The following is a 19,780-nucleotide window of genomic DNA, read 5'->3' as shown; positions in this document are numbered from 1 at the left end:
TCGTATTTTTGGGCTGTATCTAAACTGTTTACAAGCGGCGGTAGCGTAGTGGTTAGGACTTCGGCTTTACTTTCGGGAGCCGAGTTCGGATCCCAGCACGAGATTCGTGACACAATTTTCTAAGTTTTATGCATTTTAAACAATTAAAATATCACTTGCTTTAACGGTGAAGGAAACATCGTGAGGAAACCTGCATGCCTGAGAGTTATCTATAATGTTCTCAAAGGCATGTGAAGCCAACTCATATTCAGCCGGATTTGTAATCATTGTTCCTAAACGCTACGTAACGACAAAATCAGCACCAAATATAAATAATCCCTATCCCTACTAATATTATAAATGTCAATGTAAGTTTGTTTGTTACGCTTTCACGCAAAAAAGAATTAACCGATCCTCATGAAACTTTGTACACATATTCTTGGAAGTGTTAGAAGTAATATAGGATACTTTTTATCCCGACATTAAGCACGGTTCCTTTGGGAGAGGGCATGAGTGTTTGACGATTTTACACCATAACTCCGACTACCGATTTAGATAATTATTTTAGTACTATAGAGGTAATATGTGTTTAATTTTGCCCAAACTGTGGTTGGAGATAGAGGACAGAAATCCTAAGCGGACAGCAGCAAACCCCTCATTTAAATTTTAGCGATAATGAATACTTTAAATTTTTTTAGAACTAAATTTAATGCCACATCAAAAAAATAAAATAAAACGCAGACGAAGTCGCGGGCAACAGCTAGTATAATATAAATAAATATACTACGACAATACATAAATCGCCATCTACGAGTAGTCCCAATGTAAGCGTAACTTGTTTTATGGGTACTAAACATAAATACTTATAAAATACAGTAAAACACCCAGACACTGAAAAACATTCGTGTTCATCACACAAACATTTTCCGGTTGTGGGAATCGAACCCACGACCTTCGAGTCAGAAAGCAGGGTTGCTGCCTACTGCGCCAATCGAGCCTGTTATAAGGTCTACATGAATGTGTTATTCATGTAGACCTTATCACACGCACTTACGTAGCGTTTAGAATTTACACCAGTTTACTAATTTGTCCGCCAGTCCTCATGTCACAGAATAACCAATAAGTCAACCAATCCGTGGTGGACAATGGTCTAAACAGGCCTTTCTCTTTATTTATTAATTTTGGACGTAAGTGTACTTAGTCATACGAAACTGAAATCGAAAATATTGCCAAGTTTATTTATGACTTCATAATAACATCTCGTCAAGAGAGAAGTCTCGAATTTCTTGTACAAATTGCAGATATAAGTATATTATACATACGTCAGACCATGTCGCTGCCGGTACGCGAAAACCCGTGACCTTTGGTCCCTACTGAAAATCAGCGTACTGTAGTATTCCTTGACATTTACTACCATGGTGCTGCGGCACAGAGCTGAGTAGGTGACCCGTTGACCACAACGAAGCAAAATACGCCTAAATGATTTTATATATTTTTTTTCCTTTTTCTCTGTCCTCTTGTATAATTCAAAAATTCAAAATTCAAAATTCATTTATTTCAAGTAGGCCTAATATAAGCACTTTTGAAACGTCAAGTCTGTCTGTGTGTAGTGACTCTACCACCGGTTCGGAAGGCAGATTCTACCGAGAAGAAGCCGGCAAGAAACTCAACAGTTGCTCTTTTCCAACATTAACAATTTACATTTTACATTTCAAAATTCATTTTTCTATCTTGTGAGAGATGAAAGCGGAGCCGGATGCTTCCAAGCAACCTTGTCATTGAGAAATTCATCAATTGTATAATAACCTCGCTGTAATAAATGTGTTTTAACACATTCTTTAAACTTATGCATTGGTAGGTCCAAAATTACCTTAGGAATCATATTATAAAAGCGTATACTCAGTCCCACAAATGACTTCTGCGCCTTTCGCAGACGATATGCAGATGTCATATGTATATGGATGTAGTATTTTGTAATTTACTTATTTTGTTTAATAAATATTTATTATTATTATTATTATAAAAACATTTTATGCTCATAGAGAATCAAAAGTACTAGTGTGAGTTTGTATGCAACAGCTGTGCGACGAGGCGTTATTGCTAATCTAAAAATGTTGTAACCTGCATCACGCATACGATATTTTTTATCCCGGGTAATAAAACCTTGCCCTGCGCTGTGGTTCTATAAGTAGTCGTCCGGCTTGGAAGAAAAAACCTTTTATAAAGTTAAGGATTACTTAATCAATAAAAAAGCTTGGGTATGAATTGCTCTAACTTCATAGCTTAATATTAATTTACTGTGAGATGGTGAAAACAAAAAAAATACCCGATAAGTTTCTTGTGGGCGCTTCTGAGACGCGTTTGGAACCCTTTTGCGAACTTATTTATCCCCTTACAATTATGTAAACATATATGTATGAACGTTTCAGAGTACCTGTGATAGGACTACATAAATAAATAATTTTTGAATTTTACCACCGTTACAGTAAAGGTCAATATTAAATTCTGAATCATATCTGGTTGGGCCTGGGTCGAGGATTCAGTTATGGCTACCACCTTAATGACTGATGAATGATGAGAAAAGCAATCGAGATTTCCGGCTACGTTAAAACTGATAAGGAGGCTGAGGTATGGCTTAATATAACTACCATATTATATTTGGTTGCCTGAAAGAGATCTTATCAAAATTAAGCTTAATTTGCTATACTCCGCGAAAAGCAGGAGAATCTGTGTGGTGTAATAATTGTTAACAATTATTCATTGTAAAGTCAACATCTCCTGATGATGCTCCGGTTTCGGGGCGAAACGTGCGTAGGGGGTGTATTGCCGAAGATCTGTTTGGTGTGGGGTATAAGGATTGAAGAAATTATAAATTACACCACACAGATTCTCCTGCTTTTCGCGGAGTATTGCAAATTAAGCTTAATTTTGATAATATATCATGGATTTCCGCAAAGTAACGCGTGCTTCTATCCAATACTGGAAGAGATCGCTATTTAGCGATAAGGCCGCCCAATTGTACGTTCTACCTTATTGTGCTGTTGTATTTGTATCTCTGTAAATTTTCTCTGTGGTGTAAAGTGTATTAATTAATTAATTCATTCATTCATTCATTCATTCATTCATATTTCTAACAAGTAAGCCCGCTAAAGCGGTGATAGCCAAGTGGGTGGACTTGAACATCACTTTCGAGGGGGCGAGTTTGAATCCCGGCACGCACCTCTAACTTTTCTAAGTTATGTTAGTTTTTAGCAATGAACAGTGAAGGAAAACATTGTGAGGAAACCTGCATGCCTGAGAGTTCCCTATAATGTTCTCAAAGGTGTGTGAAGTCCACCAATCCGCACTGGGCCAGCTTGGTGGACTACGGTCTTAACGCCTTCACATTGTCAAAAGTCAAAGTCAAAGTCAAAAATATCTTTATTCAAGTAGGCCCATAGGTGGCACTTTTGATACGTACATAAGAATTACACGGTAGTGAGATGATGGCGATAACCACATTCGTAAACTTAAAACTAAAGCTACGAGGGTTCCAAACGCGTCCTAGTCTAAGAAGAAGCCCACAACAAACTTAGCCGGGTGTTTGTTTTTTTTTTGTTATCACCATTGTGGGACGAGGCCCGTGTCCTGTGGGGGCCCGGTAATTTCGCCCAATGCCTAACATATAGAAGACTGAAATAGGATTCGAAATTTACAATAACATCAGGACCCGCAAACGAAGTCACGGGCACAGCTAGTTAAACATAAAATCTTAATCACAGGTGGAAAATCGCTGAATTATCAATACTAGAATTTCTAATTTCTATTTTAATTACACTCCGTAAAAAATTCTAGTTCAAAATCCTTGAAGATATTTTCACGGGAAATATTGACTTTACTAAAGTTATTCACAAGTTACGTGAGTTTGATTAAGCCTTAATCATAATACAATGTTGATAGCCTAGTGGTTAGGGTATCTGCTTCCATTGACGGGGGGTCGAGTTCGAGTCCCGGGATGCACTTCTAACTTTTCAGAGCTATTTCATTTATACGCATCAAGTTTAGAATAACAAAAAAATAACAGACACTTCCAGTACGTATGCAAAAGGCAGCCTTATCGCTTAGTAGCGATCACTGCCAGGCAGCCTTTGGCTTAGGATAAGATGAGCGAGAGCGGACAGGTGGTGTAAAATTATTAGAAACCTACATTCGAATAGCTATATATCCCCTCACAGGGTATAATCGGATCGGAAAATATAATTTTTGTCTCCTGCCTGTATTAGCCCCGCTGGGGCGGTTTTTTAAATAAATGATCTAAAACACATCATAATGACAAAATAAGCACCACTTCAAAGTTTAGAATCTTTAATCCAGTTTACTAATTCTTCCGCCAGTCTTTATGCCGCAAAATAAAATAAAAATTACGAAAAAATAAATACAATTAAGAGAGAAGGAAAACTTACTTGATGCGTCCAGTTTAATGGGTAATGGTTTCCTAATGAATGGGTACAGTTTCTTTATGCCCTCGTTTTGCAAATTACGAAGAGTTTGTAATACAAGGATTCTATTTAAGTAATGTTGAAAAAAGGGAGGTTTTACAGTTTGCACCCGAAGTGCTTTTGCAAAAACTTTAAAAAGAAAAAGTCAACTGACTTTAATTACGATATATTGTATACGATGCTTACCAGTTGGGAGTAAGGCAATTATATCAAATCCAAACCCCTTTATTGGTTTCCACTTGACGTACCGGAACGCTTAATCTCTTGGCGACACGTCTTAGGCGGTAAGCCACAGCCCAAGACTCCCAGACTAGAGAAAATTCAGAATTTATAGATTTCCGAATTTAATTGAAAATACCAGTCTGAAGCTTAGACTCTATTGATCGTCACGCCAGAAGAATCATCGCAACAAATCCCTTATTCTGCGAAACTACATATCGACGTAATGTCTGGCGGTTTTTAAAGGATATATACAACGTGTAAATTAAAACCGCAATAATACTTCAGCGGCTTCAGAGGTACATTATATCTCTGAGACTTTTCTGTGTTTGAGTAAACCATTGCCATAGTATTTACTGTACGAAATCAGATACAAGACACGCAAAATTAAAATTGTGTAGCTCCTGTCACTTAATTAGGTATGCGTCGCGTAGCGTAGGTACTATGCATGTGTCGGTCTTTTATCTTCAAAACGGTTGTCATAAGTAAACACTTAGAATGTTTTGAATTCGTTTGTATAGGCGAAAGGAATATCTTTCTTGTCATTTAATATTTTTACAGAATGATGCCTTATGAAATAGATTTATGCACCCTTCAATATTATTTCTTTATTCTGTTACACGTTGTATACTTTGGAGAGTGTGGCGAAGCGTGCCCCAAATAAGACCGAATCATTGCTTTCCATCATGCAGATTGTGGGCAGGCTTATCTGAGTTTCGAAAATTAAATAATTTCCCCTTCCCGGGGATCGAATCCGGGACCTCCGGCCGTAATACACAGCCCCTCAGGCTTTTGCAATAAAACACAATGGCAGACAATAGACAAAGCAATAAGAGATATCTTGAAGAACTTACGTTTTAAATTACTTCTGATGATATTGGATGGTCGGTTTCTGGAAAAGTACTCGGTAAGGAGAATAAATTCTTGTATTAGCACTAACAGTCAGCTGTCTAGACGCAATAAAAAGATAAACTATTCTTCGAGATGAGAACTGTTGCAAAGAACTTTAGCTGAGCATTGTTTTTAAGTTTGTTTATTCTTAAACGTTAATCATTATTGAAAAAATCACCTATTAAATCAGGACTAATACATTTTTATTTTTAACATGAGCTAAACAAAAATTGAGTTATCTATTTTCTGTAGGTCCCTATTTATTTTGTTGTTTAAGTTTATGTTGCCTGGAAGAGATAGCTATTTAGCAATAAGGCCGCCAAATTACGCTTTATTACGCTATTGCTTTCTGTGCTTTTATGTGGTGTACATTAAAAGTATATTAATTCAATCATTAACATAATAATAAGTGGCTACAGCTCAGTGGAAGGTTCTGACTTCTGCCTTTTTAATTACGGACGGCCGATTGGCGCAGTTTGCAGCGACCCTGCTTTCTAAGTCGTGATTCAAGGCCGGAGTTTGATACCCAAAACTGGAAAATGTTTGTGTGATGAGCATGAATGTTTTTCAGTGTCTGGGTGTTTATATGTATATTATAAGTATTTATGTATGTATTCATTCAAATATTCATCAGTCATCAGTACCCATAACACAAGCTACGCTTACTTTGAGGCTAGATGGCTATGTGTGCGTTGTATATATTTATATCTATTTGAGAGATAAATTTAAAGATTTTAAAATAATGACAGTGTATAGTCAGTACATATTTGAAAATTTAAATAAAAACATTTCTAAATTTAAGAAAAAATGTGACTGCAATAATTTAAACATTAGAAGTAAGAATAAACTTACAGTGCAATATACTAGGTTACATAAAATTCATAATTCGGAAATTGCATACAATTCTACAATAAACTACCAATTGTCATCTTGGAGATGTCTCTTAAAAAGTTCTAAGTTTGTATTAAACGTAAGCTTATAGAAAAGTCCTATTATAGTATAAAGGACTACGTAAACGATAAAAAGCTTGGGTGTAAATTAATTATTGCTCAAACCAGGTTGCTCTTCTAATAATTTAAAATGACATTGTGAGATGGTGATAACAAAAAAAAAACACCCGGCTAAGTTTGTTGTGGGCTTCTTCTTAGACCAGGACGCGTTTGGAATCCTCGTAGCTTTAGTTTTAAGTTTACGAATGTGATTATCGCCATCATCTCACTACCGTGTGGTTCTTATGTACGCATCAAAAGTGCCACCTGTGGGCCTACTTGAATAAAGATATTTTTGACTTTGACTTTGACTTATATAAAAAAATATCGGGACCACAAGATACGGGATCCTCACATACAGACACACGGACGTCCAAGACAGAACTTTTTAAAGAAAAATTATAATTAGTTTACATAATAAAAAGAGATTTTAAAATATCATGAGTGTTAAAAATAGTGTTTTTTCTCAACATTTGTCTATTTATTTTCACTTATAAAAGCAATGCGTAAAGTGACAGTAACACAAAGTACTACAAATATATACAGAGGCTTTCTTGCTTTAATGCCAGAAAGCAACGTTAAGGTCTAGAACATCTCCCTTGTCTTAAATTTTAAATGCACTCGTGTCATACGTGGCAGGAAATAGTCGCCGGAAGTTAAACGTTTTAACTATTATTATTAGAAACGTAAATGAAAAGCATCCCTTGCCAGTTTCTTGGATTTCAACCATATCGGGATACAAACGGTTTTAACGACGTTCTGCGTTAGTCCGGCAAAAGTTGAACAAGATCATGAAGTTTTTACTCCACGGTTATACTAACCTGCTGGCCACGGGACAAATGAGGTCGCGCGAATTTCCGAGCTATGTGAATAAATGTATGGGTAGTAGTAGTAAAGCTTATTGTTACAAAGCTCGTTTACATTTATAATACTTAATGTATTTAATGAAATTACATAAATCAAATTGTAGTTCTCCAAAGTTTAATTACCTTTAACTCTTCTCATTGTGGGAGGAGATCCGTGCCCCGTAGCGGGCCGTTAATGAGTAAATATGATTATGATTAGAAAACAAAATATATGTATGAATTAATGAATGAATACACTTTTATTAAACGCCACAATAGGGGGTGCAATAAATGAGATATAAACATTACAGAAATAAAATATACATAAATATGTTTGTAAACCCTACGCACGTTTCGCTCGTACACCGGAGCATCCTCAAATGTTGACATTACAATGGACAATGGCTATGACAGCTAAATTCATGCTAAGGAGCGAAACGTGCGTAAACTACATTTTGGAAGATCTGTATAAAGTTGAGTGGGATTGGAGAAATTTCACAGTACCGATTTTCCTAGTTTTTGCGTTAAGCGAATTAAGCTTAAAGTATATTACATAGTGGACTGTTATAGGCTACATGCATTATACCATACTTATTTTACGATAGGTTCTTAACATAAAAAGTTCTGCATATTATTCTACAGGCTCGTGGAACTTAATGGAAATTTTCTTTTGTGCGGAAATTATGTGACATCTACGTTTCGACGTCTTGCGAAGCGAATAATCGCTTCGTCTATGTAAAATTTCAATGCCATTTAAGGACAATCGCCAAAACTGCGTCCTCGAGTTGTTCAAGAATGTGTGTCCAGTGTGCGTCAAATTATTACAACATACGCGTTCAAACAAGAGTATTGCGGTAGGCTCATTGGACTCAAAATTAAACGCCGCTAAAGACGCATGTTGGATGAATTTTTATACAATCCTAGCTTTTTATTTAATTCATTATAACTTCTCGAAATCAAAACGTGCTTTTCGAGGCAGGGAGGTTTATATCGCGAACATCCTAAATACCGGCTAATGCGTTATTATAAATTTCTAAAAAGAAAAACTATAGCTTAATTCTTTACTTAAACTCGTGTTGCTTTCATCAGCGAGGCATTTATTTAGATATTGAAGTATTTGTACTAGAAAAAATGTAATAACACGAGAGCCACAATTTTAATAACGAAAATGGCTTTTGCAAAAATGCTGTAGCGGAACGCCGAGAAAATAAAATGAAGCATAATATTTGGAGGATAAAATCATTCACTTTCACTTTGGTACAACAATGTTTTTTTGAAGAGAGAAATCGCATTATTTTCCGAAAAAGAAAATTAATTCAGAGGCTCTTTTAGCTTTTTTGCAGTATTACAATTATTTTCATTTTACCTGAATATGGGTACGTGTATTTATTTATTTATTTTTAGATACAGGTACATTATTAAGTAGAGCCATTTAAAGACCCCATTTGACATTATTTTATTTATTTAAACAGCTTTATTCCATAATAAAGGAAACACGCACAGGAACACTTACACTAAAATAAATTATATGCAAAAGGCGGCCTTATCACTAAAAGTGATCTCTTCCAGGCTACCTTAACTAATGAAATAAGGCAATGAGAGACAGGAAATCGCAATTCTATATAAAAAAAAATAATATACATAAATAATTAAATAAAATAATTAATGTATAAATAAAATATAATTTATATTAATATATATGCATAAATACACATACATATACATATAATATTAACATGTTTATAGTGACAATAGTGCCTCCTTACACGACTTTTAAAAATCGCAGGGGATTTAGAGCGTCGAATGTCATCAGGGAGTGCTTTACACAGCGTTGCCGCTTTTACTGTAAAGGACTCCGAATAGCTGCGAGAGTTACACTTTACCATTCTTAGCACATTATCTCCGGTGGCACCTTAATTTTGAACACAGTTGACACTATGGTTGCCACTGCATAATTTTATGTTTACGAGTAAGTTGGAGAACAGATGTTTTTCTTTATTATTAAAAACATGATATATGATACGATGAGCCCTTTTTTTTTAAATATATTGTACTAACTGTTGTCAGTTGTGTGGGGATCGCAGATCAGATTACTCTATTAACACTAATTATATAATTGCAACATTTTATTTATTTATTTATTATGTAACTAACAGTATTTCTGATTTTTTATTATTTTTAATATAATCATAATTTTGCTGCTTTTATCACTTTTATTACCTACTTTAATGGGTATAACCTGTGCTTTAGTTTGCCGTATCGTCACTCGGGTCTCAGCTGAAAATCAGCGGCATGCATGTTCTTAGGTACAATGCATGGTAAATGCTGAGCTGTACACCCTTTCTGTCTGGTGTTGGTGTACACTGTATGTTGCTACTTTATTATTATAAAATATACTGTTTGTAACACTTAACGTGAATAAATATTTTTGCTTTCTTTCTTTCTTTCTTTATATCTGTATTTTTGTACAGGTATTATTCATGAAAATATTCATCAGTCCCATAACACAAGCTACACTTACTTTGTGGCTTAATGGCGATGCGTGTATTTTTGTAGTATATTTATTTATTTATTTATTACATACATTATATCATACTTATTTTACGATAGCTTCTGAACATTTAAAAGTTCTGCATATTATTATACAGGCTCGTGGAATACAACGGAAAGTTTCTTTAGAGCGGAAATCGTATGACGTGCACGTTACGACGTCTCGCAACCGAAAGGGCTACGTACATTTTAACGCATCGGAAACCCCGATTTATTTTTACACCCGAAAGTAAACACGTATGTTCTTGTACATCTTGATTTATACTGGCCTCGTAAACGGCGTTAAGAAATGATTCACGGCGGCGCATGATATTTAACGACCGGGGTTTTTTGGCACAAATGGTGAAAGACCTTTATGAGCGAAAGCACACATGGGACATGGTCGGTGAAAATATTTTTTTTTTAATCCCATTAAAAGCCGATGTTTCAAAAGCCTAATATCCAATGAATGAGGAATTAACTTGACGTTATTACAGTTGGTAAGTACGGTGACTTGTTTTTTCTTCGCACAGCAGTGTCCTGCAGATAACGTCTCTATCGTAACGATCGACAGGCTTGCGACAGGCGTAAATCTTGCAATCTTCGCTGTCAAAGGTCATTTTTGCAAAACTTTGTCAAGATCGGCTTAGCGTAAACGGCAACAAGATAGTTTTCTGTTGCTATTTAATGAAAAGAATTTCCTAATGCGAATCATCTGTGTCCTAAATTTTATTACGATCGATACCGTGGTTAAACTGAACACAGGCAACAAACAAACAAACAGACGAACTTTCATACTTATAATATCAGTAGGTCCGGTTTAGTAAAATTTGTGTTTAGGCATGTTAAGATAACCTGCCTAAAAAACAAATGGTTGATGACTAATTTAAAATCAACCCTCAGAATTAAAAAAAAAAAAGCTAAAATACTTAAACTACTCGAGCCGTATTATGAAGGGGAAGTATGATTATTTATTTATTTGGTTAAATTATTTCAACATCAGCTCTATTAACTAGATTTTTCCAGCGATTTCACACCCGTTTAAGTGAACCAATTAGGATTGTTACTTCCTAAAAGAAACAATGCTTTTGTTCTGTAAGGAAACGCATGATTGTTTGAGTAGTTAAAACGTAAAAGCGTAACAGACCCCGGGCTTTCATTCAATTTTATAATATTGGTTAAGATTAAGAAGCACTTTTTTAATAAATGTGATTTATGACGGAAACACTCTTAAAGTGGTTGCATTTTTTCTTATTTTGAACTAAGTTTTGAAATGTTCATGCGATAATTTACAATATCTATTAAACGTTAAAATTTGGTACCACAAGTTGTTACTAAGAAAAGGGGGACGCGTATGACAGTATAAAGGTCGATAAAAAGGCTTGGGTGTGAATTATTGTTCTAACCAGGTGGCTCTTTTAATTATTTAAAATGACCGTGTGAGATGGTCATAACAAAAAATAGCAACCGGCTTTGTTTTTGTGGGCTTCTTTTTAGACCAGGATGCGACTGGAACCGTCGTAGCTTTAGTTTGAAATTTACAATATCGCTATCATCTCATTACCATGTACATATTTCTCATGTAATGTACGCATCGTGCCATCTACGGTCCGTAGATGGCACGATGCGTATATTACATGAGAAGTACGAGTACGAAGTATGAGAAGTAGTACTTAATAAAGATTTTTTGACATTCATGATTTAAATTTTACTATTCAATTATTGTTACCTGCTTATATATATATTATAAATATGCTTATATTTGGCACGCCATGTATGCCAATACACTGTAACCTATTTTTTTGAAATATGTAACAGCTTTTGCACAGATAATCTATTCTATTCTTTTAAAGATATGGATACTTTATGCTATTTCAATAAAGATATGATTTTTTTAAATCTTGATAAAAAAGTGGACCAAGCCATAAACACACGGCCCGTTACAGAATTAACACATTCAATTAACAATCAGTGAAAAAGATAAAAAACTTTTCAATACTACTTTATATCGTTTTTGTAGCGTAAACCAAGTATGTGTAGAAACGTTTATCTAGTCTGTCGATACTCTTACACGTTGAATAGGATATTTCTCATGACATTTCCACAAAAAACATGTATAAAACCGTATAAAACCAAGCAGGCTGACTGCCAACTTTTGAATTGAAAAACTCCGCATTTAAATATAGTTGGAGAGGTTAACGAACGGTGTAGCACTGACCTCCTTTCTGTGTGGTGTTGAAGGTGCGTAGCCTGTAGGAGTCTTCATCTGGCTCTTCCTCAGGTTGGTGAGCTGTTCTCGGAACGTCCAGGAAAGCGTTTGAGCGTCTAGGTTGGCTGTGCTGTCCCGGAGGCGGTCGCCGGCGTGCGGAAGCCTGTCTCCGGACTTGTGGGGGTGTTTCGGCTTCAGCTAGACGCGGTTCGGAGCTATAACGTGCTCTCGTCTCTCTATCCAACTGTTGCTGCTGCTGCTGTCTTCTCTGCCTGACTGACCGTCCGCCTGTAATTCGGGCAGACTGAGACCTGGTGGCCGGCCGCCGCCTCGGAGCCGGCGTGGTCTCCATAGGCGCTGCTAAGGCCTCCATACTCGCGGAAGAGGGCGCGCATATCGACTGCGAACGCTTCGTACGTCCGTCCGTGGCCATGGTCGCGACGATACTGAAGTGTGTGCGATCGCGTCTCCGCCCGCCCCCGCTTGGGCGGTACTTGTTGCATCGGGCTTATATTAGAGCAGTTTTCAAATGTCACTAATTCGTGCGAGCTTTTGCTTGGGCGGGCGGGCTGTTTAGCGTAAAATTGTGTCGTCGCTTAACTTGCAAGATCAAAGGTGTATTGTTTACGCATTTATGAATAAGATTCTCACTATGGTAGAAAGTTACGCACGTTGCTGCATATTGCAGTCGATCTATTACAATGAAATGAAATGATTTATTCGCAGAAAATTTTTAAAGGGCTAGTCACAGAATTACGGACATGCAGAAACCGTGTACACGACTTATATTGAAGCATCAAAAACCAATGCGCCTTGGTAGTGTTTCTCGAACAGGCAGTTAGTTACTCAATTTTGACGGCCGACTGGCGCAGTGTGCAGCGACGCTGCTTTCTGAGTCCAAGGCTTTAAAGTTTTTGTTTTTCATTTTTGTTTTACTTAAATTATTATTTTTTTCTTTTTTTTATTATTATTGCTTGCTAGGTACTTATTCCTAAGCAATTGTGGTTAATGTTATCGTATTATATGTATAACCAAGTTGTGGAAACTTCATTGGTTTATGTGATACAAAAATACGGCATTACTTTTATGTGTAATAATACTGTTTGTTTCCCTTGAAAAGCTAATAAATAAATAAATAAATAAAGGCCGTGGGTTCGATTTCCACTACTGGAAAATGTTTGAGTGATGAGCATAAATGTTTTTCAGTGTCTGGGTATGACTATTATTCATAAAAATATTATTTAGTACTTTAGTACCATTAGTACCCATAACACAAGCTACGCTTACTTTTGGGCTAGATGGCGATGTGTGTATTGTCGTTGTATATATATATTTATATTATTTCTTTGGTTTATTTAAAATGAAAAATTGTGATAGTAAATATTAGGTGTTTCAACATTCAACCAAGCATATATGTTAAAACAATTAGATATTCTATTTTATGTTTGTCGTAAAATAGGAATGGCAAAGTCGTATAATGGCTTATTGTGCTTCTGCATGTTTATTTGTGCCGCGTTGTGACGGCACATCAGAAAACAGCTCCCACCATCCCTCTTTCCGCGGGTCTCGTACGAGGTGACTTAGGGAGCTTAATGGAGAACGGGCAGCGGCTTCTGTGCTACTACGACCATCTAAGCTCTATGCTTTATAATCCATACTGAGTCCAAAACAGATTTTTATTTAATTTTTGTCTGTCTGTCTAACTGTCTGTCTGTCCGGGCATTACGTGAAAACTACTGAACGGATTTCGGGTCATCATATAGGATACCTTTTATCCCGACACACAATAAGTTTCTTAATGGTACTTAAAAAATAGTTGGTTACAACTTTGATCTCTATATATCGCCCAGTCTGACCCCACCTAATATAAGAAAGTTCTAAGTCTGTAATTAATAACAGTAGAGAACACAAGCGATATCAGTGAAGCCCGGAAAGTTTGCCACTCAACGCCTGAACAATGCATTGTCTGGAAAGCTTTCGGTCGCGGCTAGTTACGAGTACCAATCTAGCAGCAAAGTTGAACTGCCCAGTTATTTAACGGTACGGTGTAGAAAACGGTTTAGGGTTAAATTAACTTATTTATGGTCATCATACCCTAGTGGGTAAGGCTTTGGTTTCCCATTCAGGTGTACCGAGTTCGAACCCCGGAACGCACCTCTATCTTTTCGAAGTTATGTGCGTTTTTAGTGTTAGTAATTAATAAATATCACATGTTTTAATCGTTAGGGAAACCATCGTGAGGAAACCCGCATTCGTGAGAGTTCTCCATAATGTCCTTAAAGGTGTGTGAAGTCTACCATTCCGCACTTGACCAGCGTGGTGGAGCTAAGGCCTAAACCCCTTTCATTCTGAGAGGAGACTGATTTGCGATTTGAGAGATTTGTCCTGTAGTCGGCAGCTAATGATGATGAAACTACTCTAAGATATACCGTGCAATCATCTTTTGACAATCTCTCTCTCTCTGTCGCTCTCTCTCTCTCTCTCTCTCTCTCTTCCTCTCGCTCTCCCTCTCTCTTTCGCTCTCTCTCTCTCGCTCTCGCTCTCTCACTCTCTCTCTCTCTCGCTCTCTCTCTCTCTCTCTCTCTCGCTCTCTCTCTCTCTCTCGCTCTCTCTCTCTCTCTCTCGCTCTCTCTCTCTCTCTCTCGCAGCAACTCGTGCCAATATCGATATGAAATCACATGAATATTTATAACAGTGATAGGAAATTTACTTATTTCAATTAAAAATATTAACTTTGGTAGGTAAATTAATGAATAAAAATAAAAATAATCCTTATGTTCCATAAAAATGATAGCATAGTATAGTAGGTTTGACCACTGATGCCTAAACTAAGTATTGATATATACTCGTATTATAGTCATCAGCGCTCAGTATAGTAGGTTTGACCACTGATGCCTAAACTAAGTATTGATATATACTCGTATTATAGTCATCAGCGCTCTCCCCTACACATGAACGAGTTTATTGTACATTAACAGAACATGAAATAACTACTTAATACAATTAAAAAACAAGTATTAATTAGAAGCGATGATAGTCTACTGATTAGAACTACGGCTTCACTATCGAAAGGTTAGTTCGAACCTCTAATTTTGGCCAAGTTATTTGTGTACTCTTTATTTCCCATTATTAATTATTTCAGTTTACTAGGCTACACAAAATTGCAAATTCATTCAAGGGCAATTGTATATTATTTTATAACAAATTACCAAATGAAATCTTTGAGATGTCTCTCAATAAGTTCAAAGTTTATATAAAACGTAAGCTTACAGAAAAATCCTATTATAATATTAAGGATTATTTAAACGATAAAAAAGCTTGGGTGTGAATTGCTCTAGCTTCATAACTTCATTTAATTTACTGGAAGATGGTGATAACAAAAAAAAATTTACCCGGCTAAGTTTGTTGTGAGCTCTTCTTAGACCAGGGCGCGTTTGGAACCCTCGTAGCTTTAGATTTAAGTTGGCGAACGAAGTTATCACCATCCCGTTACAATTATGTAAACAAATATGTATGAACGCTTCATAAGTGCCTATGATAGGCCTACATGAATAAAGAAATTTTGAATTTGAATTTATACTATGTCTATGTCAAATTGTATCTATTTATACTATGTCTAGTAAAATTTTAACAAGATCTGTTTATAATTGTCAACTCATACATGGGTGTTACCCATACCCAGGCTATTTTGTCATCACGTGGGTACATGGTCCGGGACAAAAAGCATCCTTTGTCCATCTCCAGAATTCAAGAAACGAACAACAAAAAAACAAACTGGATTCTGACTAAAGTTAGTTGAAAGGTCGCAGAGTAACTCAGGGTACTTTTGGGACCAGGAAAAATAACGGTTCCGATTAGGATTTGTAAAAAACCGCCGGAAAAAGCGGTCGGAGAAAGCGGCGGCGGCGGTTTTTGTTTGCTGTACCACTTTTTGGTTGGTTTTGGATGTCTATCAAACCGACATTAAGAGGTACAGACTCTAAAACCTCGTGACATTATATTCGCGTTAGCGTAATACCCTTCTGACCGAACCAATCTTAATTTACGAAGTTTTAGCTCGTGATTAGTATGAGATATCGTTAAAGCTGGGAAAAGTTTGGAAACTTTATCACCCGAACAATAAATTGCACTTTTGTTACACTCTAAGTTAACTTAAGTATGACAAATTAGTATTGGACCTGTTAATGGATACAAGATGGCGGATCCACGACCGTAAAAGCCTTCGCATGCCGTAGTTTGACATGAACTCCATTTAAATTAAATCATGGAAAAGTGAGCTTAATGTCTAATAAGTTATAAGAAAAAAGAATTCAGAAAACTTCGGTCACAACAACACTATTTTGTAATTCTTATTTTGTTAGTTAATGTTCTTTATTCTCTTTCAATCAAGGGTAGATTATTCTACTAGTCGAGCCCTTTCATTGGATATCCATATTGAGGGAGTTGCTAAAGAAAAAGAAAAAGCAATTTGCAATTTTGTGATGGCCGTGGCAGCCATCTTGGATTTTAAATTTGCCATATTGTATATTATTATACTAGTAAAGCTGTGAAAAAATATGTCATACGACATTTTGTGCTGGCGGCCATCTTGAATAACAAGACAAGTTTTTAGGACAAGATTAATCGCCGTTGAATTAATCCGTCGAAAACCGCCCACAAGGGCGCGTTTTCGACGGATGATATGTCTTTAGGTAGTTCAAATTCAGCGTTTTTTGGAAGAAAACCATAATTGTCAAACTAAGAAGACCTAAGAATCCTGTTCCTTCCTAAGTGTGAAGATCCTCCATTCTGCATAAGTATTAAACAGAGATTACAGTAGCAGTAGAGCTCTTTGCGACAGCTCGTCCGCAAAAGCACCACCATCTTATTTCCCCGCCAAGCAGCATCGTTGCAATGGTGTGTTCCGGTCCGGCCTTCAGCTCTGGTGGATGAACACAGGACGGCGTTGCAGGATGCATGCCATGCGAAGTGTTGCTCTGTATAGAAGCGATGGTTTTCAACTCAGGTCATCCGCTAGATCCGTCAATAGTTACTATAAATAAATATGCTATGACAATACACACATCGCCATCTAGCCCCAAAGTGAGCGTAGCTTGTGGTACTGATGAATATTTCAAAAAATTCAAAATTCACAATTAATTAATTTCAAATAGATCTAATATAAGCAATTTTGAAACGTCAATTCTGTCTGTTTGTAGTGACTCTACCACCGGTTCGGAAACAGATTCTACCGAGAAGAAGCCGGCAAGAAACTCAGCAGTTGTTCTTTTCCAACATCAACAATTTACATTTTAACATTCATTTTTCTGTCTTGTGAGAGATAAAAACGGAGCTGGACGTTTCCTATCAACCTTGTCATTAAAAAAATCATCAATTGTATAGTAACCTCGCTGTAATAAATGTAAAAATATTTTAATGAATAATATACATAAATACTTATAATATACATATCTTATATGTTTAAACGAGCAATTCTTGTATATATATATATATATATAAAGCTGGAATCTCGGAATCGGCTCCAACGATTTTCATGAAATTTAGTATACTGGGGGTTTCGGGCGCGATAAATCGATCGGATTCATTTTTAAAAAATGTCATTTTATTTGTGTTTTCCGGTAATAACCGATTGGGTGGGTAACTTGGGTGGGTGAGTTTTGGGAATCGAACCCACGGCCTTGGACTCAGAAAGAAGGATCGGTGCCCACTGCGCCAATCGGCCTTCGATTAAAAAATATACTAAAATGCGCTGACCGCCATTTACTAGAGATATATCAACTGCAGTTTTTTATTGAACCAGTGCTAACATGAGAAACTTTTATTTATATATCATGTACGTACATGTATAAGTAAAGTAAAGTAAATATAATTATTATACAACCAAATGCGTACTTCACATCTTATAATATGTATTATAATGGTTGACTACAGTTGACATACGAGTATGTCTTGTACTACAGTTGATAAATCTCTTGTAGATTGAAATATGAAAAATTAATAAAAGCACTTTGTCTATCATTGTTGAGTCGGAACTTAATAATGTAGTTCTGATTCATTGATAAGTATGCATTTCATCTGCGTGAGTGATATTTAATGACTCTCTTTTGCTACCAACTAAAGAGCAAGAAATGAATATAACACTTATTACAATGTCGGTTTATTTTTGTCAAAAATTTGTTTTTTATACACATAATTTAATTTAATTTAATGTGTAAATACCCTACATTTATTATATTATGAGTTGACATATTCACTCACACATCTTCACAGTACGAAAAACAAATAAAAATCACACACTTTCCTAATTTGAATTTTGAATTATCTTCTTCTCCAAAACCAGACAAATACAAATAGTATAGCCAAAGAGATTTTATTACATTTAGTGGTTTGACGGCCGCCTGGCGCAGTGGGCAGCGACCCTGCTTTCTGAGTCCATGGCCGTGGGTTCGATTCCCACAACTGGAACATGCTCGTATATATGCGAAAAGACTTTTTCCCCAACCTATTGGACATAGGATATAGATTGGTTGGATATAGATTGGTCTAGCCTTGAAACCCTTCAAACCTTTAAGCGTAAATAAGTCATGTTTTTTTTTTATAAATTTATAATGCTTTTTTCCTCTTTCTATTAATACCTATTCTACTTCCTTCATATTACAAATTAGCAACCCATTGATAGCCTCCGATTTTACCTTTTTAAAATAAAAATTGCCAACCCTACCGGTGTTGCCTACAATATGCCTGCCATTCTCCCTGAATTTGCTTACAACAAACACATAATTCCACCAAAATATAAAATAATTTACTTTTCGATGTATATTAACTTCACTCGGTTTACGTAACACATATAAATTGCCTCTTTTGCCTCAGCGCGCACGTAAATAATGGGAATCAGTTATGAGTTATTGCCAACATGAACACATCATCTGTTTATTTGGCTTACTAATTAGTTTAACATGTTTTTCAGGTAGAACAATTTTTTATCCACCAGAATTATAAACGAACCTTCCCTTTATGTGTACGGTTAAAACGGGAGCATTCCTTTTTACTGCCTCAATGATTCAGTGGTTCGCAGGTTTGACTACAGATCACGAAGACCTTTGATATCTTGACCTCATCAAAAATTATAAGGTTAATATTATAATAAGTTATATGAGAAGCGGTGCTATCCCCTTCTGACTTCGACTTCGCTTTCGGAGGCCGCGCTCGAATCCCAGCTCACGAGAACCTCTTACTTTTCTAAGTTATGTGCGTTTTAAGCAATTAAACTATGTTAAGGAAAACATCGCGATGAAAGCTGCATGCCTGAGAGTTCTCTGTAATGTTCTCAAAGGTGTGTGGAGGCCACCAATCTGCACTTGGCCAGCGTGGTGGGCTATGACCGAGGGGTATACCCCTCCCATACGTACAGGACATCCTCATACTGTAGTGGATGAATTCCTGAGTTTTCTCTCGTCTTCTTATCGAAGGATAAAAAAATATATACTAAGAATTGGTACGTCCAAAATTTATTTCGGAATCTTGTAGACCCGTAAAGTAATAACCAAATTGGTATTAACACGTGGATGCACTGAACAATGAATGTGGGTAGTACTCAAGCTGCTAAACTTGTTAGTGACCAGGGTATCGTAGACGGGCTGG

At 36.3% G+C, this 19,780-nt stretch overlaps 1 protein-coding gene across 1 annotated transcript in view; it reads right to left on the bottom strand.

The window, feature by feature from the left end:
* LOC120630671 (GTP-binding protein REM 1) overlaps positions 1 to 12,584 on the bottom strand; it is a 137,093-nt gene extending 124,509 nt beyond the window's left edge. Inside the window, exon 1 of the mRNA XM_039899941.1 lies at positions 12,149 to 12,584. Within this exon, the coding sequence (XP_039755875.1) occupies positions 12,149 to 12,572 (424 nt within the window). The 5' untranslated portion in view covers positions 12,573 to 12,584. The remainder of the gene's footprint in view (positions 1 to 12,148) is intronic.
* Positions 12,585 to 19,780: the final 7,196 nt, after the last annotated feature.

This window comes from Pararge aegeria, chromosome 16, assembly GCF_905163445.1.
Source record: "Pararge aegeria chromosome 16, ilParAegt1.1, whole genome shotgun sequence".
NCBI classification, from domain to species: domain Eukaryota; kingdom Metazoa; phylum Arthropoda; class Insecta; order Lepidoptera; family Nymphalidae; genus Pararge; species Pararge aegeria.
The sequence above is the reverse complement of the archived record's forward strand: the minus strand, read 5'-3'. Positions and strand labels throughout refer to the sequence as shown.